Consider the following 22,891-nt stretch of genomic DNA (forward strand, 5'->3'; position numbering starts at 1 on the left):
TATTTTAGTAAAATAAAAACCTAAGTGAACCAACTAGAGGACACATTGAATTTTTTTTTTTTTTTTTTTTTTTTTGAGATGGAGTCTCACCCTGTCACCCAGGCTGGAGTACAGTGGTGTAATCTCAGCTCACTGCAACCTCTGCCTACTGGGTTCAAGAGATTCTCCTGCCTCAGTCTCCCAAATGGCTGGGATTACAGGTGCCTGCCACCACGTCTGACTAGTTTGTGTTTTTAGTAGAGATGGGGTTTCACCATGTTGGCCAGGCTGGTCTTGAACTCCTGACCTCAGGTGATCCACCCGCCTTGGCCTCCCAAAGTGCTGGGATTACAGGCGTGAGCCACCGTGCCTGGCTGACACATTGAATTTTTAAACACCTTTATGGAAATACTCACAGTGGTATAGGAAGAACAGTCTGTGGGTAGAGTTTTCTTTTTTTTTTTTTTTTTTTTTTTTTGAGATAGAGTCTTGCTTTGTCACCCAGACTGGAGTGTAGTGGCAAGATCTCGGCTCACTGCAACCTCCGCCTCCCGGATTCAAGCGATTCTCCTGCCTCAGCCTCCCAAGTAGCTGGGATTACAGGCATATGCCACCACGCCCAAGTAATTTTTGTGTTTTTAGTAGAGATGGGTTTTTGCCATGTTGTCCAGGCTGGTTTTGAACTCCTGACCTCAAGTGATCCACCCACTTCGGCCTCCCAAAGTGCTGGGATTATAGGTGTGAGCCACTGCGCCTGGCTGGTAGAGTTTCTTTCTACAGGAGGAAATGAAGTACAATGGAAAGAGCAGTGTGTTGAAAGAACAATTAGGCTTGACCAACAGCCAGATGTGAGGTCTTAGTACCTCATTTGAACTGTCTCAGTCTTGGCCAGGCATAGTGGCTCATGCCTGTAATCCCAGCCCTTTGGGAAGCCAAGAAGGGTGGACAGCTCGAGTACAGGAGTTTGAGACCAGGCTGGGCAACATGGTGAAACCCCATCTCTACTAAAAATACAAAAAGTTAGCTGGGTGTGGTGGCATGCACTCGTGGTCCCAGCTACCCGGTGAGCTGAGGCCGGAGGATCACTTGAGCTTAGGAGGTCGAGGTTGCAGTCAGCCCTGATTGTGCTAGCCTGGGCGACAGAGTGAGACACTGTCTCAAAAAAAAGTCCCTTACGAAACCAAAAATAAGCTGTCTCACCTGTAGCAGAGGGTTCTACAGTTAAGATCACTTCCAGCTTCCTATGGTTCTTCTAGGCCTATGACTAGTTTTGTAAGAGGCTTCGCAGAGTTCTGGCTTTGGAAAAAACAGAACGTATAGGCCCCTTTCACAACAGAGCTTGATGTTACCCAGGCCAGTGCACAGTGACGGACTGCCAGCCACAGACAAGGCTCTCAGCGAACTGGTGGGCAAAAGAATTCCTTGGTGCAGGAAGTGCCACACTGCCGTTTTGTGATGGTGGGCAATACAATTTAATAAACATTTATTCAACGTGCCTACTATGTGTCAAGTTTCAGTTCTGCTTCCTCTGGTTTTCTGTTCTGCACCATAGTGAAAATATTCACTTGGGACTGAGGCAAAATGGCAAAAAATCTGCCTTAGTTTGCCTGACAGCTTTGACTCCGAGTGGCCTTGCTCTGCTCTTCGGGCACTCCAACCACTCCCCAAGATGATCTTCTCCATGTCAGGACCTTAGATTATGAATCTTAAATGTGCTCTCAGCACTGTCTGGCAATTTAGTTCTTTTGAGACAGAGTCTCGCGCTGTCACCCAGGCTGGAGTGCCGTGGCTTGATCATAGCCCAATGCAGCCTTGAACTCTTGGGCTCAAAGAATCCTCCCACTGGGACTGCAGACACTCGCCACCATCCCTGGCTAATTTTTTTTTTTTTTTTTTTTTTAATAGAGGTGGGGTTTCGCCATGTTGCCGTCTTGAACTCCTGGACTCAAGCAATCCACCTGCCTTGGCCTCCCAAAGTGCTAGGATTACAGGTGTGAACCACTAAGCCCAGCTGTTAATTATTTCTTTACTTTTCTCAAACTTCTTCCAAGCTCTCATACACATTCTTCTTGTCTCATGGTCACTCAGAAAATGGAAGCCATCAGCCGGGCATTCCCTCATCTTCCCAGTAATAAATCTATGAGCTGACTTCCTTCCCATTACCTTAAAGGTGTCCCTCTTTCTACAAAGGCCAGTATCTCCCTCCTGCCATCTCAAGGACTTTTTGTTTTTTTTTTTTTTTTAGTCAGATAACTCTCTTTTAAATCATCCTGTATGATTCTGTTTTCATACCGCTATAAAGAACTACCTGGGACTGGGTAATTTCTAAAGGAAAGAGGTTTAATTGACTCACAGTTCAGCATGGCTGGGGAGGCCTCAGGAAACTCACAATCATGGTGGAAGGCGAAGGGTAAGCACGACGCATTCTTCACAAGGCAGCAAGAAGGAGACGTGCCTGAGTGAACGCGGGGGTGGGAGGGAAGAGCCCCTTATAAAACCATCAGATCTCGTGAGAACTCACTCACTATCAGGAAACTCACATGGGAGAACCGTCCCCATGATTCAACTACCTCCACCTGGTCTCTCCCTTAACAGGTGGGGATTCTGGAGATTACAACTCAGGATGAGATTTGTGTGGGGACACAAAGCCTAATCATATCACACGTCTTTCTCTTGCTTTCTTAACCTCTCCCTCTCCTATTTACCTCAGTCTTACCAGCATATGGATTATAATCTGGTCTCTCCTCCCTCGAAAAACAAAACAAAAACCACAAAATCCAAAGCCTCCCTCGGGCTGTCTAAACTTCTTAGGATTTGTCTGTCTGCACACGGAATTCCCTTGCTTAGCTCTCATGCACCCTCCAAACCACTCCAGTCTGGCTTTGCCCACACTCCATCCTCCCATGCCAACTCTACTCTGTCACACCTGTTTTCCTGAGGCCACTGTGATATGTTGAATAGTGGCTCCCAAAAGATATGTCCTAACCCCCAGACCCTGCCAGTGTGACCTTATTTGGAAAAACAGAATTTGTGGATGTTAGGCATCTCCAGATGAGATCATCCAGGATTTAGGGTGGGCCTTAAGTTTAATAACAGGTGTCCTTGTGAAAGAAAGGCAGTGGGAGATTTAACACATATGAGAAACAGGAGAGAGGGCCATGTGAATGTGGAAGCAGATTTGAGGGTTGTGTCTCTAAGTCAGGGAAGCCAAGGATAGCAGTCACCAGAAGCTGGAAGAGGCAAGGAAGGATTTTCTGCTAGAGCCTTGGGAGGGAATGCAGCCTGCGGACACCTTGATTTTGGACTTCTGGTCTCCAGAATCATGGGAGAATAGATGTATGTCGCTTTAAACCAGCATATTGTGGTCATTTGTCATGGTAGCCCTAGGAAACTAATAATTCACCAATGACCGCCACGTTGCTAAGCCCTAGACACGCCGCCATCCCTGTCTTCCACTTTGCAGCAACACTTGGTTCAGCTAACTGCTCCTTCCCCAAAACATGTACAGTCCTGGCTTCCAGGGAACCACTTTCTGCTGGGGTCACTCTTTGCTTTGAAGGGCTTCATCTTAGGGTTCCCTGATAGCTTTCTGGCTCTACCCAATCTCTCTTCTTTTCTCCCTTTACATTCTCTCAGGTAATCACAACAATGTGTTTTTGTTTTTTTTTTTTAAGTAGAGACGAGGTTTCACCACATTGACCAGGCTGATCTCGAACTCCTGACTTCAAGTGATCTGCCCGCCTTGGCCTCCCAAAGTGCTGGTATCACAGGTGTGAGCCACCGTGCCCAGTCTGCTTCCGATCTTCAATAAACCCTCTTGCTGCCAGCCCCTCAGAAAGCCTCTTTCTCTTTTGGTTTTCCACATCTGAAGAAATGACATCTCCAACCAACATAATTGCTCTACCAGAGACCTGTGAGTCATTCTTTTTTTTTTTTTGAGACGGAGTCTTGCTCTGTCACCCAGGCTGGAGTGCAGTGGCCGGATCTCAGCTCACTGCAAGCTCCGCCTCCTGGGTCTACGCCATTCTCCTGCCTCAGCCTCCCGAGTAGCTGGGACTACAGGCGCCCGCCACCTCGCCCGGCTAGTTTTTTTTTGTATTTTTAGTAGAGACGGGGTTTCACCGTGTTAGCCAGGATGGTCTCGATTTCCTGACCTCGTGATCCACCCGTCTCGGTCTCCCAAAGTGCTGGGATTACAGGCTTGAGCCACCGTGCCCGGCCAAGTCATTCTTTACCTAAACAAATCTTGTCAATTTCATATCTAAAATACATATATCTTGAATCCACTTTTCTTTTTTTTTTTTGAGATGGGGTCTCTGTTGCCCAGGTCGGAGCACAGTGGTGTGAGAATGGCTCATTGCAACCTTTGTTACAGTGGGTATCTAATTAGGCATAGGCAGGGCAGGAGAGAGCTCCCTCACTCCCCACACACCAGGAGAGTTGGGTGGCCCTCAGGGGGCGGTCAGGCAGTTGTTAACTGTTTCTCTAAAGTAATAATTGGTCACAGTGGTGCCAGGCAAAGGCAGTCTCCTAACAGAAAACACCTGAAACTATCAGCCGCTTCCCAATAAGATCTCAGCAGTGGGGAGAAGTAACGCAAGATCCTGGAAGTAGGCCAATGGATAAAACCCCCAAGTCAAGAGGTCAAGATGCACACTTGGTTTCTCAAGTTGCCTGCTTGGTCCTCTTCCAAGTTGTACTTTCCTTCTTTCCTTTCCTTACTGCTCTAAAGCTTTTCTTTTCTTTTTTTGAGATGGTGTCTCACTCTGTTGCCCAGGCTGGTGTGCAGTGACGTGATCTCAGCTCACTGCAACCTCTGCCTCCCAGGTTCAAGTGATTCTTGTGCCTCAGCCTCCTGACTTCTAGCTGGGATTACAGGCACATAAACGACCATGCCCGGCTAATCTTTTTTCGGAACAGAGTCTCACTCTTCATCCAGGCTGGAGTGCAGTGGTGCAATCTCGGCTCACAGTAACCTCCACCTCCCGAGTTCAAGTGCTTCTCCTGCCCCAGCCTCCCAAGTAGCTGGGATTACAAACATGCACCACCATGCCCAGCTCATTTTTGTAGTTTTAGTAGAGACGACGTTTCACCACGTTGGCCATGCTGGTCCCAAGCTGACCTCAGGGGATCCACCTGCCTTGGCCTCCTGAAATGTTGGGATTACAGGTGTGAGTCACTGCGCCCAGCCTCTAGAGCTTTTTAATAAACTTTCACTCCTGCTCTTAAACTTGCCTCCATCTCTTCTTCTGCCTTATGCCCCAGTTGAATTCTTTCTTCTGAGGAGGCAAGAACTGAGGTTGCTGCAGATACATATGGATTTGCCACCAGTAACTTGGAAACCTTCCACGGGTAACACCTTGACCTACCTCCCGGGCTCAAGTGATCCTCCCGCCTGAGCCCGCCAAATAGCTGGGATCACAGTTGCGCACCACCATGCCCGGCTAATTTTTTTTTTTTTTTTTTTTTTTGAGACAGGGTCTCTTTGTATTGCCCAGGCTGGCACACACTTCTCTTTATAGTTACTGTCATCATCTTTCGATCACACTGATGTTCTCCTTCACTTTGTCTCTTGCAATAGCTTCCCACTGATCCACCACTGATCCACCACACAGTGGCTAGAGTGCCCTTTCAACAGATCACAGTACCGCGGTCCTCCTTAAAGCCCTTCCAAGGATTCCCACTGAATCTGACACACAATTCAAACTCCCTAAAGGCCTTTTGTGGCCTCGTCCCTGCCCTCTGTCCATCTCTCTGCCCCTGGGGTCTGTCCACAATGGATGCTCTTTAGGCGTCCTGCCTTCAGATCACTTCTTCAGAGAGAACTTCCTGACAGCTGTCCCCTCTCCATCTTAAACGCTTCTCCTGTTACTTTCTCTCACAGAATTCAGTTCTTTCCACCATAGTGTTTGCCACAATCTGTAATTACTCATCTGACCATGTGTGTATTTATTTGCTTTCCCCGTCACTGGGTTGCTTCCAGACAGCAGCTGGGATCGTGTTTCTCACCCCTGAGCATGGAGCGCCTGGCTCAGGGGCAGGCACAGAGACGGTGCTCTCCAAGTACTCGCTGAATGAATCCACAGTCGTCTCCTGCCTCAAACACAGGTCTAGCAGGAAGGCTCTTCTGGTGACAATACTTTACCCCCGCAAAAAAAAAAAAAAAAAAAAAAAAAAAAAAAAAAGAGAAATATCAAAAATTTAAATTTTATGAAAACCCGAAGACTTTGTTTTACAAACATATAAATTATTTTATTTACAAAGCCATGTTACAAAAAAAAAAAAAAAGCGAAAAAAAAAATACAATCGCTTACTGGAGAATATTTCCAGGCCTGGTGAGGAACCATGGCAGTATCAATAGATACATGTTTGTTCTTTCCTTTTAAAACTGTAAGCCATAGAATTTACTATTTACACCTACTTTAGACATTTATTCTGCTTACAATATCACAGGCATGGAATGAACTCTATCTGATAGTGCTAATACATAAAGGTGCGGGACGAAGAAGGAAAATACTTAGTGTTACAAAATATGGATTGTAGAAAAGAAACCCACTCCACAAGTGTGGCATTTGTTTAGAATGATTGGACATGCTTTCTTCAAAATTTTTCTGGAAAATATTCTAAAATCGGTAGTAGGAAAGGACAAATGAGCAGGTGCAAATTCTTGTCTGTGCAACAACAGTTATTTAATATACCCCATGACTGACCAGCTACGTAAAACCCACAGAGTTTTGTTAAAGTGCCATGGGCCGACAGCATAACAAAATATAAGGTGTAAATAGAAAATTTCTTTTTTTCCTTTTTTAAAACAAGAGTTCACTGAGAATCAGCAATAATAGAATATGCTGTATAAACTATTCTCTACAAAGGTTGATCAGCGTTATTTACAATTGGTACATTGATACAAAAGAAGGCATACAAGTTATCCAAGTCGCTTTTTTTTTCTTTTTTTTTCTTCTTTTTTTATGGCTGACAGGTCTATGCATTGCGTTATGCTTAACAACCAGAGCTTTCGAGCCTCTATGGCTGGCGACAAGTCAGGAGATCTTCAGGCAAAGAGGGGTGTGTGCAGTCAAGGGGCTGGGAGAGAAGACTGAGTGGGTGTGCAGAACAGAAGGACCCAGAGGACATCACCCTAAAAATGTTTTATAGGCTGCTCCAGTTTAACTCCATTAAGACAAACCCAAAAAGAACCTTTTATTTGTATTCCGTTTTTCAAGCTGCAAGTTTTTAATACATCACTGTAAAGTAAACCTGTGGTTGGTTGCAAAGGAAGAATACCGTGGGCTTTCCCTTTTTGCCCAGTTTTCCAGAAATGTCCTCACCTTGGTCATAGCCAGTCTTTTGACAAAGTAAGCAGCATTCGATGAGGGGGTGGGGGGTGGGGGGGCTCTTTATTCCAGCTTCCAATTCAAGATGTAGAGAGCTACAATGTCTAAACCTATTGAATTGCTCCTTTAGTCCTTGAGACATTATTTCTCAGAAGCAGCCACTTAATCTCTCAACCTTTGTTTTCCCTCTTTGACCATAAGAGTTTATAAATCAGAGGGTTATTTTGTTGCGGAGATTTTGTTTTGTTTTTACTCCTGCAAGTTTTACAACTCAAAATAAATTATAAAAAACAACAGACCTCTGAAACCCAACAGGACAAAATTGTGCAAAAATAACAAAGATATGTACATACTTTTCAATCTGAAGAAATGTACAATAAAAACATAATTCAAAGAACAGTTTAAAAATATAAACATTGCTTAAACTTTCCTAAGTTTCATATTGTTTCTGAAACTATTCTGGTCAGTTAGCTCTGCAATATAGTAAAACATAAATTATTACAAAATTAACACTATAAAAATTTACTTTAAGAATATCTTCTAAATTTTTTTTCAAAGGGTCTAACCTTGTTTATAATTTCTTAAACATTTATAAGTCTTAAAATCTGCCTTAACTTTTTTTTTTTAAAAAGAAAAAGTAACAATCGTCCCTTCACTTTGCAGTCTCTTTCCCCAAGACGTAAATAAAGCAGCATATAAGTGCACTTTGAACACTGCAGAAATAAAAATGAAATCATCTGAACTAATGTCCTGGTACTTAATATCAACTCCTGATTTTTAAAAAAATCATTTCGTATGAAAAAATTTAGTAATCCTATATGAAACACTCACTGTCAGTGCAATTCCATTGATGCAAATCACTCCATTTACCTCCCGTCTTTGCAATTCCAATTGTGTGGTGAAACCTAACAGTGGTCTGATCTTTGGGTTGGGGGAATGCGAAAGAAAAGGAAAACTTTTGGTTGGGGATGAGGGTCCTGCCCAGCTGTGAAACTAGCATTCATTTCTGATTCAGGGATGAAGCAAAATCTCCCAGTATCTCTGCTATACATCGTATGCAAAGTTACATGATTAATAGCACAGAACACCTATTTTATGTTGTGAATTCCTTTCCTGATTATGATTCCCTACTAGAGCTGACGGTATTGCTGTTTTTTTCAAAACTCCAGTGTGAATAGTTCTATGGCTGCAGGGCTCCAGCATGGCTCTTCCAAATGGCTGTTCTTCACTGAGCAGTGGCTGTCCTTACCATTCCTTCTTGGGGACGGCTGTCTCTAACACAGCAAAAGCTGATCCATGGGTGTGCTGATCCCACCAGGTCCCTGTGGCCCAGGGCATGGGGGTGGGTGGGAAATGCTATTATTTCTTCTCACAAAAGGTGTGACACATACCCTTTTGCAGAAGCTCTCCCTGGAGGGTTCTTCCTAGCCCAGGAAGGCAGCCTAAGAACCTTTAGCAGCTGTGGTCACTGTGCCTCCTCATGGCGTGGCTTTCTGGGTTCTCATGACCTTTTTCCTGGGATTTCTCCCTCCTAGCTCACCCTGCTGTGGGCATGGGCACACTGATCCCTGGAAGGGATTCTGTAGATTCCTGACCAGCTCAGACCACCACAGTCCCCAGTTTTTTTTTTAGGGGTCATCTCCTAGCCACCATGCTCTGTTTGCTGCCACCTTCCCAAACCTGTTCTGGCCCCTGTCCCTGACTGGTTTATCCTTTCTGAGCTGCACAGCTGGCCAGTGGTATTAGGTAAACCACATGACTAAATGGCCACTGTTCTCAATCTTGCTTCTAGCATTTGGCTCCAGCCATGGTGGGCTGTGGAAACCTGATGAGGGAACCCCACCCACCCTCCAACTCTCCACTCTCAGCTCCTCCCCAGCAAAGTCCCCTCTCCCTGCAGGCAGTCCTGAGGGGATCCTAGGAGAGCCAGGTCCTTTGAAGGCCAGTGAGGACCCAGAGAGTGGCAGATGTGGGGACGGAAGGGATCGTGTGGAGAGGACAGGAAGAAAAAGGGCTCTGCCTGTGCTGAAGTTCAGGAGCTTTAGAGCATGCCAACCTGAACCAACATTCTGCAATGTCTACTGTCATGGCTGGAGCAAAAGGATGGTACAGTAGCAGCATCAGGAGCTAGAGGAATGACCCCAAATTTGGAAGAATGTAAAAACATGGCAAATGAAAGAAAAGACAACGGAAACCAAACACTGGAACTGTTTTCTGTAAATCTCAAATTCACGTTCTTTTGCCTTTTTCTTTAAAACTAAAAATTGGTCAGTTAAAAAAGAAGAAGAAAGGCCAGAGTCACAGGGAGTACACAGAAAACAGACTCTCCCTCCAGCCCACTCCCCTCCCTCCTCCTCCCTGTGGCCTCCTGGGATGGGATTAGGTGGCCTGGAATTGGTGTGGAAGTGGCTTCATAGTCTTGTTATGGAAGAGTCCTTATCCTGCCCGTTCTGTTTGTGTTCTTCTAGGAAAGAAAAGAAAAACTTGTTTCAAAACCGTACAATTGAGATTACCCATGAGAATTCAAGGATGGAGCCTCAGTTTTCTCATCTATAATAGAGAGGACAATATCCCACCTCCCGTATCTGGCAAAGGGCAGCTGAAATAGCAAATGAGATGATGGATCTAAAGGACCCAATAGCAAATGAGGTGATGGATCCATGCGTGTAAGGCAGTCACAGAGGTCCTCACTGTGGAGGAAAACACAAGGACGAATGCCACGGACATTCCTGGGAGGCCTCTGTGGGAGAGTGGAGAGAATAATTGATGCCTTCATTTTTGTTCTCCATTAGTTTACCTTTTCCTACCTAACTTACAGAGGACACAGCAAATTATCTCAGGAAGGAGTCTAGTGTTGGGTTAAACATACGGACTTTGGAAAGAGAGATTTTGGGTTCAAGTTACTTGGCTTCTTAGTGTAGCCATCTTCATCTGTAATCATCTTGTCCCTCACAGGGTTGTGAAAAGGTTTAAATGTGTGTAGTGTGTGTAAAGGACATGGCACACAGCCCTCTCTCTGCAGGCAGAGAGTGCTAAACAAGTGGTGGCCGTTATTGTGTTTGTCAGGGCTGACTGCCAGCGTTTTGGGTTCCCAGCAGGTGTAGCCAGAGCTATAGGCACATGCAAGCCGTGTTTGGTGAGGGTGCAAGAGGAATCATCAACAGAGGCTGACGGTCTGCGTGTAAACGTGCCTCCCCGCCCCAGCACACATGATGAGCTGCAAGTGTTCTGGCACAAAAACGGCTCAAAATGGTGAGGAGACTCTCCCTGGCCTGGGGATACAAAAACCATTTCCCCATAATCTTCACCCAAACTTGACCCAAAATGTGTGAGAAAATCCCAAAGGGCAAAACACAGACAGGCACGTAGATATTTTTCTATTTGGTGTCTACAAAACATGCGGCACATCTAAGGCAACATAACAACACAGTTATACACACACGCACACCCACACATCTTCCAATCATGTGTAAGGGGCAAAAGCCACCCCCAAATCCTTCCTTGTCCGCCCTAGACACATATGCACACACCCCATTGAGAAAATCATTTATCACAGGCGTACACATCAACTACTCTTATACCTCAAGTTTATAAAAACTACTAAGTCTACCCTGAATACTGCTGCCATGAAACTGCATCCTGAATGGTGGCTGTAGTTCGCCAGAGGCTTTTGAGAGAGTGCTGATGGACAGATACCATGGGCAAAGCCTCCCCCTCCTCTTAAAAAAAAAAAGTTTTTTTTCAAGCAATTCTCCTGCCTCAGCCTCCTGAGTAGCTGGGATTACAGGTGCACACCACCACGCCCAGCTAATTTTGCATTTTTAGTAGAGATGGGGTTTCACCATGTGGGCAAGGCTAGTCTCGAACTCCTGGCCTCGTGATCTGCCCGCCTCAGTCTCCCGAAGTGCTGGGATCACAGGCATAAGCCACTGTGCCCGGCCTAAAAAAATTTTTTTTTTTTTTTTTTTTTTTTTTTTTGAGACGGAGTCTTGCTCTGTCACCCAGGCTGGAGTGCAGTGGCCGGATCTCAGCTCACTGCAAGCTCCGCCTCCCGGGTTCACGCCGTTCTCCTGCCTCAGCCTCCCGAGTAGCTGGGACTACAGGCGCCCGCCACCTCGCCCGGCTAGTTTTTTTTTGTATTTTTTAGTAGAGACGGGGTTTCACCGTGTTAGCCGGGATCGTCTCTCGATCTTCTGGCCTCGTGATCCGCCCGTCTCGGCCTCCCAAAGTGCTGGTATTACAGGCTTGAGCCACCGCGCCCGGCCAAAAATTTTTTTTTGAGATAGGATCTTGCTCTGTTGCCCAGGCTGGAGTGCAAGGTGCAATCACAGCTCACTGCAGCCTCAACCTCTCGGACTTAAGTGATTCTCCTGCCTCAGCTTCCTGAATAGCTGGGACTATAGGCATGTGCCACCACGCCTGGCTATTTAAATTTTTTGTAGAGATAGGGTCTCAAGCCTAAGCTGGTCTCAAACTACTGGGCTCAAACCATCCCCCTGCCTTGGCCTCCCAAAGTGCTGGGATTATAGGTGTGAGGCATCACACCTGGCTGGCAAGTCCCTCCCGCTTTTTTTTTTCTTGAGATAGAGTCTCACTCTGTCACCCAGGCTGGAGTGCAGTGGCGCAATCTCGGCTCACTTCAACCTCTACCTCCCTGGTTCAAGCAATTATTCTGCCTCAGCCTCCCGAGTAGCTGGGACTACAGGCACGCACCACCACGCCTGGCTAATTTTTGTATTTTTTAGTAGAGACGGTGTTTCACTATATTGGCCAGGCTGGTCTCAAACTCCTGACCTCGTGATCCACCCATCTTAACCTCCTAAAGTGTTGGGATTATAGGCATGAGCTGCCGCGCCCGGCCGCAAGTCCCTTTAAACCACATCATCTTCTTTAATATTCACAATAGCCTTGGGAGGGAAGCACCAATTTTGCCTTTTAATGAATGAAAAAAAAACCCAACAGACTCAGAGAAGTAATGTGCCTAAGCTCGTACAGCTGGTAATAATAGCTAACACTTGTGGGTTTACTGTGTGCCAGGCATTTTCTAGAGGCTTTACATCAATAAGCTAATCCTCACAAAATCCATAGACGGTAGGGGCCAGTATGATTCTCACTTTATAGATGGAGGAAATGGAAGCACAGAGAAGTTAAGTAACTTGCCCAAGGGCACACAGCTAACTAGAAGGCCTAGGTTTGGAAGCCAGGTAGCCATGCTCTTAACTGCAGATGAGGTTTGAATCAGGGTCTGACCCCAATGCCCAAACTCTTTCCACTCTGCTGATGACCATATGAATTTTTGCCTCCCCACCCCCAGCCCACCCCGCCCCCAGCAACTTACCTGTCGGCTGTGTCCTGGGCTAGATATACTTGAAGGACTGGATTGTGACAAAGCTAGGCTGCTATTTTTCCCAACCTGAAAGACACCATTGAAGCCCCACTCAGACACCTGAGCCAGCCTGGGAAGTGCCCGCCGATGCCACATGTTCTAGGGGAAAGAAGGGCTGCACAATGCCTGCTTCATTCCCTCACATTGGCTTGGAACTGGTGTTTCCATCTTAAGTGGCAGAGGAAATGAAAATGTTGCAGAGGGTGCCTCGAGGGATGCCCTTTCCTTCCCAGAGTTAAAGTGGAATGGTGAGGACTCCTCACACTGCTCGCTAGCTGGCTGGACCCCAACAGGGAGGGATGAGGATGAAGGCATCTGGTGGAGAAGCCTGGCCCCTCCTGGGAGCTTCACTCAGTAGAGGCTGGGCTTTTCTACCTGTGGCCAAAGGGTCACACAGCTCATCCACCTCTGACCCTCCATCCCAAACCCATCTCGTTTCCAGCCCAGACTCCCTCAACCTGGCTGCAGATAAAACACCTGGATGTTTTGCTGGGTCAGTTTTCCTGGCTAGGAGATGTAACGCACATGCGACTGTTCTTTAGGAAAATAGCACGATGGTGCTGGGCTTCTCCTTCACATGGAGGGAGGACAGGAACGCTGTGCATATGGGTGTGGCCACTGTGCCGTTCCCCTTCCTCTGGGACTGTCCTTCACACAATGGGCCTGGTCCTTGGGGAAGCTGATGCCAGGCACTAACCAGTCCCTGTCTAGTCTGCAAAGGCAGCTTGAACTTTCATCCTATAAACTGCTCCTCTTCTCCACTAACTTGCCTTTATGTAAAGACATTTGCCTTACATTATTTTATTTATTTTTGAGACAGAGTCTTGCTGTGTCATCCAGGCTGGAGTGCAATGGCATGATCTTGGCTCACTGCAACCTCTGCCTCTGGGGTTCAAGCGATTCTCCTGCCTCAGCCTCCTGAGTAGCTGGGATTACAGGTGCGTGCCACCCTGCCCGGCTAATTTTTGTATTTTTAATAGAGACAAGTTGGCCAGGCTGGTCTCCAACTCCTGACCTCGGATAATCCACCCACCTCGGCCTCCCAAAATGCTGGGATTACAGGTGAGAGCCACCGCACCTGGCTACATTCACCGTCTTAATTTTTGTTCCGTTTAATAGCCCTGTGGCAACTTCTGGCCTTATACCAACCAGATACAATTAAATAGATCTCCAGATTGTTCCCAAAGTAAAGGTTTATCTTGGATTTCTCAATCTCATGCATTGACCCCTGATCTCCTAGCAGAATTAACACAGATCCCAAGGGCCTTTGCCTTTCCTTAATACTTGGAAATCACTGGTGATAAAGCCTTTTCTTAATGCCCTAGTGACAAGCACCGAGGTACCACCTGCATTAGAGAACCAATGCTGACCAGATCCAAGGCAGCCATTAAATGCATCCGTGTTTTTCAATTCCCTCCTGATGAGCACTTGGCTGCTCCTTTCACCACTGCTTCTGGCTGACTCGGCATTTACTAAGCATTTCCTACAGTCCTGCAGACCAAAGAATCAACAGAGCCACATCTACTCAACACAGAGGGACTCTGTTAATGGCACAGAGGCTAAGAGGCCAGACTCCAGAGCCAAAATGCCTGGGTTTAAATCCTAGCCTAACTATTGACTCGCTGTGTGACTTTGGGTGCCTTGCTTAACCTTCCTGTGCCTTGGTTCACTCATCTGTAAAAGGGGAATAACAGCAAGTAATTATAAAATGAGTTAATACACCTGAAGTGCTTGGAACAGCGCCCATCACCTACGTGTTAGCTGCTGGGACTGTATCTAAAATGAGTGAGATACCACGGCCTTGCTGTCCAACGTGTGGCCTGCAAACCTGTGCAGCCATGTGGCCTGGGAGACTGTCAGAAATGCAGACTCCTAGGCCCTTGCCCAGGTCTGCTGACCGAGAATCAGAATGTTCACATGCTCCCCGGAGTTATTCGTGTACACGTTCAAGCTTGAGAGGCCTTGGCTCTGTCCTCCATCCTGGGCCCTGGTGGTGACACCCACCAGCAGTTTAGCCTCCGGGGAGAGCCCTGTGGGTACTGGCCCGCCTCCCTCACACCCCTGGCCGTGGGGAGTCAGAACAGTGCCCTCGGCTCAAGCAAGAGGACCTGTGTCTCCCCCTCCTCTCACCTTGGCCTCGGTTTGCAGCTTGTCTGGCCCTTGGGTTCCAAACTTGCTGTTTCTCATGTGTTTGTGATTTGTGACTCCCCCTCAGGCTGTGCTCTTTGTGAGGTTATAACAAGTCTCATAAGTGGTGACATAAAACATTAAAATATCTCTTGACAACTGCCTCCCATTGCTCCAAAGTCCTCAACCCTAGGTGGGGTTGGGCTTGGGGTTTGGTTCCCTTGATTCCATGTAACGGTCTCTGGACACACTGCCCTGATGGGTCCAGGCTCCCGGGCGGGTTGCCTGGCCCTCGTCAGACCTGGCTCCGCAGAGAATCCGAGGCTGGGCCCTTCCCCACGTCTGCTCCCTTATCTATATGCCCAACCGGCCCCAGAGGCTGGGGTGGGGGTGGAGGTGGGGGTGGGCTTTCCTAAGTAGCCCCCCCAGCCGGAGGAGAAGGACTAGACTCAGGGATGAGAACAGAGCTCAAGGGAAAGAAACATGTATCCTTCTCAGACCACGCCACACTCTCTCAGCCTCCTCACCATACACACTCCTATCTGTACCATGGCATTGAACACTTCCTTGCCAGCTGGTGGCAGTTGCAGTTTTCCTTTAGGAAGGAAAGAGTTCTATCAGGAGGAGGTGGGGGTCGAGGCAGCCTAGGAAAGTGGGAAGGACAGTCACCTGGGAGCCAGGCACAGGCGCTCCCACTCCCAGGTGGGACCCCGGGTCAGCATTTAACCTGCCTGGGTCTCAAGCTCTTCCTAAGGGGGTTCCAACAGATCAGATCAAACTTCTTAGCAACAGAACTCTTTACTGACAATGTCCTCAGAACCTCAAAAGATAAAACTGACCGATGTGGAGTGGGGAACTCAGAATCTCTCTGTGCCTCAGTTTACTCATCTGTGAAGTGATAACTGCACCCACTGCACTGGTGTGTCATGCGGATTCAGTGAGGTAATAACCGTAAAGTGCTGAAAATAGCGCCTAGCACGTAGTGGGTGTGGTATCAAGTACTTGTTCAATAAAGTGCTCTCAAAGCAGAGGGTGAAAACTGCCTTCGGGGAAAATGAGAAAAGGAGTCAAGCTTGTGTTACCTGTTGGAGCCGCCTGGCTAAGCAGGGGCGCTGCCCAGCTCCCCCTGCCCCCCCAGAGCCGGTGAAGGCGGTGCCAGGAGGTCCCTTACCTGCCGAGAGGAGGTGCTGTTAACGGGATCGGGCACCGGTGCGAGAAGGCTGGGCGGGTTCTTTTTGTGAACGCTATTCATACCAGGCATTTTAGTGATTTTACAGGCTTTGCTACTAGAACTTGAGTTCTTACGCTTTTTTCCTTCTGATTTGTCAAAAGAGAGGGGCAGAGAAGACACAGCATTGTGTGAGGCCAGAGAGAGGTCCCCTGCGTGGAGCGCAAGGGAGGGCACAGAGAGGGGACCGGAGTCACTGCTGCCTCCCACCGCGCCCACCTGTCTCACTATGTCCGCGGGGCCGCTGGGCAGCGAGGTCCGTCCTGAGGGCTCCAGTTTGGCACTGAGTGGGCTCACCCCATTGTTTGAGTTGTGCACAGACAGATTGTTATAGGGAGGGGCCGCCTGATAGGAGTTCAAAGCAGAACTGGCATTCAAAACACAGTTCTTTTTGTGAGGCCCTGACAGTGGAGACGAGAGGGATGTCTGCAAGGATGAGGAGGAGGAGGAGGAGGAAGGTGAAGACTGTGGCTTCCTCTTTTTGTTACTTGGAGACTCGTCGCTACGGGTGGACAGGTCTTTGACTTTTGAGGATTTGCTGGTTTTGGTTTTGGATGGCTTGTGGGATGGGGAAGGGATGACAGCTGGTATCGGGGACACGGCGGATGGGGCCTTGAAGGTTGAGTCCATGATGCTGAGGGTTGCGGCCACATGAGGGAAAGCTGTGGTGTGGGACATGAGGGCGCTCGGGTCCGGCGATGTCACGAAAGCTGCGTTTGAGAGCATGGCTGATGTCATTATGTAAGAAGAGGTGAGCCTCGAGCTGATGGGAGCTGAAGGAAGATACACAGCACTGGGGTTGCTGAAAGGCTGCAAAACGGATGCTGGAACAGGGTTGGTGATGTGGGCTGCTGGCGAGGGCAGGGGGCTATCTGCCGCAGGAGGGATCTTCCTAAATATGAGAGAAGAGTGAAAGAATCAGTGAGACACCGGGTTGGCATTGCTTAGGAGGCTCGATGACGTTTGAGCATCAGGGCTCCAGAGGACACCCCGGCAGAACCAGACTATGGAGAATGAAGCCTTGAAGGATGGGAGAATCTGAAGCATGGCCCCTCCTTATGGCACCCTCCATTGCAACATCCAGCAACCTAATTTTCATCACACTCAGCCTTTCAGATCCTTTTCTCCAGGCTTGGCTACTGGAGAAGGCCTGATTTTGGTTCATGAATAAAAGGTCAATGTTATTTAGAATAAAAATTTCCCCAGTATTCTCTCTCAACCACCGCCACCCCGCCTCCCCCACAACTCTCTTTTTTTTGGCAGCGATGAAGGTGGTTTTTAATGAGAAGTGATCATTTCACATGTAGGTCCTGGTTGCAAGTAAGAAATGTGAGGACAGGGCTTTGCTACCTGGACACAGGGGCCAGAGCTTCCCCCCTCCACCCACTCCAGCTTCTGCCCAGGGACTCTTGGGGCTTTCCTCACCCTGCTCTGGGCTGGAGGCAGTTGGGGAATGGCCCTCTCCAAGGCCAGCATCCTCCTGCCTTTGCTGTCTGCAGCCTCTGGTTCCCTCCACAGGGAGCCGTTTCCACATTGACTCGTGGCTGCTGGCTCCTGGTGGCTGGGCCGTGGACGGTGAGGGGTTTGGGAATGGTGGGATGGCAAGTTGCCCATTCCCAGGACTAGCTTTGTTTTTTCCTATTCAGCTCACTCTACCTTAGCTCTTGCTCAGAGGAGTTGTCTGGGGTGTGGCTTTAGCAGGTCTTCCTGTCCTGTGTTAGGAAAAGGTAAGTGTGGGGACCCTCATGTGTCCAGAGAAGGAGATCAGGGATTTGTAGTTTGTTCTGAAGATAAATGTAGGATGTGGACAGGAGGAGAGAAACAGGAGGGGAGGGGAAACCCACTGTTTTCTTCTTTGGTCTTCTTGGAGCTTGGGGGGTGCCTCAGAGCAAACTCCCTGGAGCCAAGGCCAGCACTAGGCTGTGGCTTACTCTTGGGGCCTCCCTGCAAACTCCATCTTTTGATTTGCGCTGGGAGTGACTCCTCCTTTCATCCTACAGCCTGGGATGCTGCTGCTGCTACTCTGGGGACCGGGAGGAGGCACAGCGGCCACAGGGACATTTGTTCTTGATTTTGCAGGAAAGCACATGGTCCTCGGGAGCCAGGTAAATGTGTTCAAGCTGGTCCTTTCCCATTTCTCACCTTGCTCCCTCTCCCGGTTTCCCTGGCAAATCATTTTCACTGTAGCTGGGGTTCACTAGCGATTAGGAACTAGCTTTCCTTCTTTGAAAGCAGCACATGAAGATGAGCAGGCCCAGAGCCTGTGCCCCTGTGGGCTAGAACACATGCAAGACAGGGCCTCACACCGTCCTTTCTCTTCTTTGGAGGCCACCCTCCCAGCTGTAGCATCAGGACCAGGTGCCAGGGAACTCTGGGAAGAGGCACTGCTGAGAGATAAACGTCTCTCCTAGCATTCCTCTCTGAAGATTCTGCTTTTGGCCTGCACTTTGGTGGAGTCTGTGACATCCATCTTTAGGGTAAAATCCAGAGGAATCCTTGTCCTTGAAAACGTCAGACCAAAGGGATCAAATATAAGAGAAAAATGTTGCCAAACTCACAACGGCCATGATGGCGTTGAGAATTTACATTCTCTCAAGCCTAAAGAAGATAAGAGATCCTGTCGGCACTCAGCAAGGTGCCCTATAAATACTTGTTGCAATGAATGAATGAGTGAACGAATGGATGGATGAATGGGTAGGTGGATGGGTGAGCAGGTGGATTCTCAGCAGCACCATATCCATATGGTCAGGGACTATGCATGGTGGGCAAGGACTCCCATATGATCAGATTGGAAATGTCTACACACATCCTTAGAACTGTCTGGCCCCGCACAACCCCTTCCTAACAGGGGCAGGGAACATTTCTTAGAGGGGGAGACCCCTCCCAACTTTCCGGGTGCTTTTGTTGCCTTGCTGTGGTACTACAGGCAACCCACTCCATCTTTCCTTGACTCGTTTGCTTACCCACTAAAGTATAGATAGAAATACATGTGGGCAGAGGTTTGGCAGTTACTTGTAATAAAAAGTTATTTACAAATACCAGATGGCTCATTTAGAGAGGATTCCAATCAATGAATTTGAATGGGATCCATTTTTTTTTTTTAGACAGAGTCTTGCTCTGTTCCCCAGGCTGGAGTGCAGCAGCGCAATCTCAGCTCACTGCAAGCTCCGCCTCCTGGGTTCATGCCATTCTGCTGCCTCAGCCTCCCGAGTAGCTGGGACTACAGCACCCGCCACCACGCCTGGCTAATTTTTTGTGTTTTTAGTAGACACGGGGTTTCACCGTGATAGCCAGGATGGTCTCGATCTCCTAACCTTGTGATCCACCTGCCTCGGTCTCCCAAAGTGCTGGGATTACAGGCGTAAGCCACTGCACCCAGCCTGAATGGGATCCATTTTTAATGTCTCAATTTATAATTTTCCAATTAACTAGTATAAATTCACGTTTCAACTTGTGCTGAGTAGCAGAGTTGAAGTCCTAAATCTTACCTGGCTGACACTCAGGATTGGGATGGGTGCTCTTTTTAGGCACACTTTCTATCCCTTTCTTGCCTCACTAATCAAAAGGGGATAGTAGGGCAGGAAGGAAGATAGGGCAGGGGAGAAACAGGGTGAGGGGCATGTGGCAGCTCCCTGTCACCAGGAGTCCCTTCCCCGCCGAGGCTAAACAGCTTATGTGTTTTTTTTTTTTTTTTTTTTTTTTTTTTGAGACGGAGTCTCGCTGTGTCTCCCAGGCTGGAGTGCAGTGGCGTGATCTCGGCTCACTGCAAGCTCCGCCTCCCGGGTTCACGCCATTCTCCCGCCTCAGCCTCCCAAGTAGCTGAGACTACAGGCGCCCGCCACCACGCCCGGCTAGTTTTTTGTATTTTTAGTAGAGACGGGGTTTCACCATGTTAGCCAGGGTAGTCTCGATCTCCTGACCTCGTGATCCACCCGCCTCGGCCTCCCAAAGTGCTGGGATTACAGGCTTGAGCCACCGCGCCCGGCCAGCTTATGTGTTTTTCTAGGTGCTAAATGACAGTGGATTTCAGCTTTGCTGGGCTGTGTCCTGGTGTAAGCTTTGCACACTGGCCCAGGGAAGTCCCACACTAAAGCCCACAGATGCAAATAAATTACTGACAGTGCCCAACCTCCCCTGCCAGGTGGCATGGAGGTCCAGATGCTGACCTGGCTGAAAGAGAATACTGTGTTGGCGGCTCCTGATGCAGAGTTAAATGCTTGTTAAAGAAAAAAGAGTCTTGGCCGTTCCTTTTCTTCCTAATGTCTTCCACGCCCCCATCGGCTGCCATCCCTCCAGGTTCGGGCCCGCCGGGGCCTGGGGTTTGGGCAGCGAGGTTGAGAGGGTAGCGGGGTGCTACGCTCTCCAGAGTTGACACCCAGGCAGCCCCAATGTTGCTCAGTGACAGCAGATTGGTTAGGCAAGTCCTGAACAGGGGGGAGGGACCTGATGCCCTGTGGCTCGGGTTTCTGTGCCTGAGGAGGAAAGGAATATGGAGCTTGAGCTGACAGGACACCAGGGAGTGAAATACAGATCAACACATTCCTTCCACGTGTCCGGGGTTGACACTTCCATAACACAGGGAGCAAAGAGCTGCGAGGATCACCAGGGCTGGCCGCCATCATGGGGAACAAGCACAGAGGCTCAATCACCAAGTAACTGAGAGCACGGTCACCCCACGTGCAGCACCAATTTGTTGCTGTTTGGAATGGACACAAGCAAATATCAAGGGTGCCCTTTAGACACACTGAGCAGTCACTTAAATGGGAAGAAATGATAAGCTTCTCTTGTGGCCCTTACCTACCTTATAGTAAATGTTAACATTTAGTGCTAAGTCTGCCATGAGAGCTCAATTCAGACACAAATGGGGCTCACTTCTCCTAGAAGTCCAGGTCTGGAGCTCTTTAGGCTTCCAGAAAGCGGCCTAAGGTGTCGTAGCTGCCTAGGGGAGAGGAGGAAACCTGGGAAAGGGGCAGATTTTGACTTCTGTTCCCTCCCATTTCTTAGGAATCCCTTCCTTGACTCTACTGGGCCTCAGTGGGCAGGTGGGGGCCCTCAGCTGTTGTCTTTCCTGGACTGTCTAGGCCCAGATTTACGTGATCCATGACTCAAATGGATGATGATATCTTGAGAGCTCACCTTTGTAGGAGTGGGGGATGGGGATACCCAGTGGGCCAGCCTTGTATTATCAAGTGGTCAAAATGGTAGCCACTTATGTGCTGTGGTTTGACAGGGTCTAGGCCTATTATTTCTTCCCAATAGCATTCTTCCAGATTAAGGCTTCTTCCCTATTTATGAATCCCCTATTAAAATATAAGTACACTGGAAAGTGGATAGTAAAGGAACTTAAGAGAAAGGGAACATAAGTTGGAGTTTAGGGTAGAGAAGTACAAGTAGAGGTGGGCAGGGGATCCTAAGGAGATGGGAAGGGCCAAAGACAAACTTAACCAACTTCACAGCATTGCTCAGGATCTGCCCTGTTGGCAAGTGTACAGATGTTTTCACAGGACAGCAAACAACTAGAAATTGGTCGACAACCATAACGAAATCTTTAGATTTTTTTTTTTTTTTTTTTGAGACGGAGTCTCCCTCTGTCACCCAGGATGGAGTGCAGGGGTACGATCTCGGCTCACTGCAAACTCCGCCTTCGGGTTCAAGTGATTCTCCTGCCTTAGCCTCCTGAGTAGCTGGGATTACAGGTGTGTGCCACCACACCCAGCTAATTTTTTGTATTTTTGGTAGAGATGGGGTTTCACTATGTTGGCCAGGCTGGTCTTGAACTCCTGATCTCAGGTGATCTGCCCACCTCAGCCTCCCAAAGTGCTGGGATTACAGGCGTGAACCACCGTGCCTGGCTGAAATCTTTAGTTTTGATATTGTAGCATTAACATTACAAACAGAAGCATCTTCTTTTTTTTTTTTTAAGAGAGAGAGGGTCTCGCTCCATTGCCCAGGCTGAGTGCAGTGGCACAATCATAGCTTACTGTGACCTTGAACTCTTGGGCTGAAGCGATCCTGCCACCCTAGGCCTTTCAAGTAGCTAGGATCATAAGTGTGCATCACTACACCCAGCTAATTGTTAAAAATTATTTTTTGTAGAGATGGGGTCTTGCTATGCTGCCCACGCTGGTCTCGAGCTCCTGGCCTCAAGCAATCCTCCCGCTTCGGCCTCCCAAGCGCTGGGATTACAGGCGTGAATCACTGCACTCAGCCAGAAGCATGTTCTTAATATCCTTAGATTCTCTAGGAGCAATAAAAAGGCCCTTTAACATAGGTAAACAAACAACATATTATCTAATATCCTTCTCATTTAGGAGATTACCAACACAAAAATGGTCTCCAAAAAAGACAAAGCATGTAACATATCATTTGTGCTTCTCAAAACCATCAGGTAAACCATTAAGAAGAGCTGGTATTTAAGAATTAATCAAACATCCTGACTTCAGAATCATTTTGTTCTACGAAAAGTCAGCCACTGACATTTATTTGGAAAGTTAGGGTTCAGGTAACTGTGGGGCAGCTTGGATCTTATATTGCACAAAAGCTGCTCACTTACTTCCACATCTGTGAATTCAGGTGTTTTTCTACCATGGAGTTTAGTGCGAATCGAAAACGATCCCATCTTCTATCAAAAACATAGTACCCTCGTCCCATGAGGCGACTCCCAAATGAGCAAAACTGTGAGGAAAAAAAAATTTTAATTTTGATTACAGGTTAATAGGCTAATATAAACTATACAGAGAAAAATAACATTTGCATAAAAACACACAGGGGCACAATTTTACTCAAAATAAAGAAGCAAACTGTATGAAGCCAAAAATATTTCTGCAGTTCTGTAGT

General features: G+C 47.9%; 1 protein-coding gene across 40 annotated transcripts in view; it reads right to left on the reverse strand.

Annotated features, from left to right (window-relative positions):
- Positions 1 to 9,523: 9,523 nt before the first annotated feature.
- ATXN7L1 (ataxin 7 like 1) overlaps positions 9,524 to 22,891 on the reverse strand; it is a 269,394-nt gene continuing 256,026 nt past the window's right edge. For 14 of the 40 annotated variants that reach the window (XM_005550461.5, XM_074035758.1, XM_074035761.1 and 11 more), the window contains 5 exons: positions 22,608 to 22,729; positions 20,221 to 20,526; positions 15,998 to 16,946; positions 12,652 to 12,726; positions 9,524 to 9,777 (listed from right to left, as the gene is read on the reverse strand). In XM_005550461.5, coding sequence (XP_005550518.1) covers positions 9,736 to 9,777; positions 12,652 to 12,726; positions 15,998 to 16,946; positions 20,221 to 20,526; positions 22,608 to 22,729 — 1,494 coding nt within the window. In that variant the 3' untranslated portion in view covers positions 9,524 to 9,735. The remainder of the gene's footprint in view (positions 9,778 to 12,651; positions 12,727 to 15,997; positions 16,947 to 20,220; positions 20,527 to 22,607; positions 22,730 to 22,891) is intronic. The other 26 variants (XM_074035747.1, XM_074035742.1, XM_045388630.3 and 23 more) reach the window with 4 other exon arrangements.

This window comes from Macaca fascicularis, chromosome 3 (genome assembly GCF_037993035.2).
Source record: "Macaca fascicularis isolate 582-1 chromosome 3, T2T-MFA8v1.1".
NCBI lineage: Eukaryota > Metazoa > Chordata > Mammalia > Primates > Cercopithecidae > Macaca > Macaca fascicularis.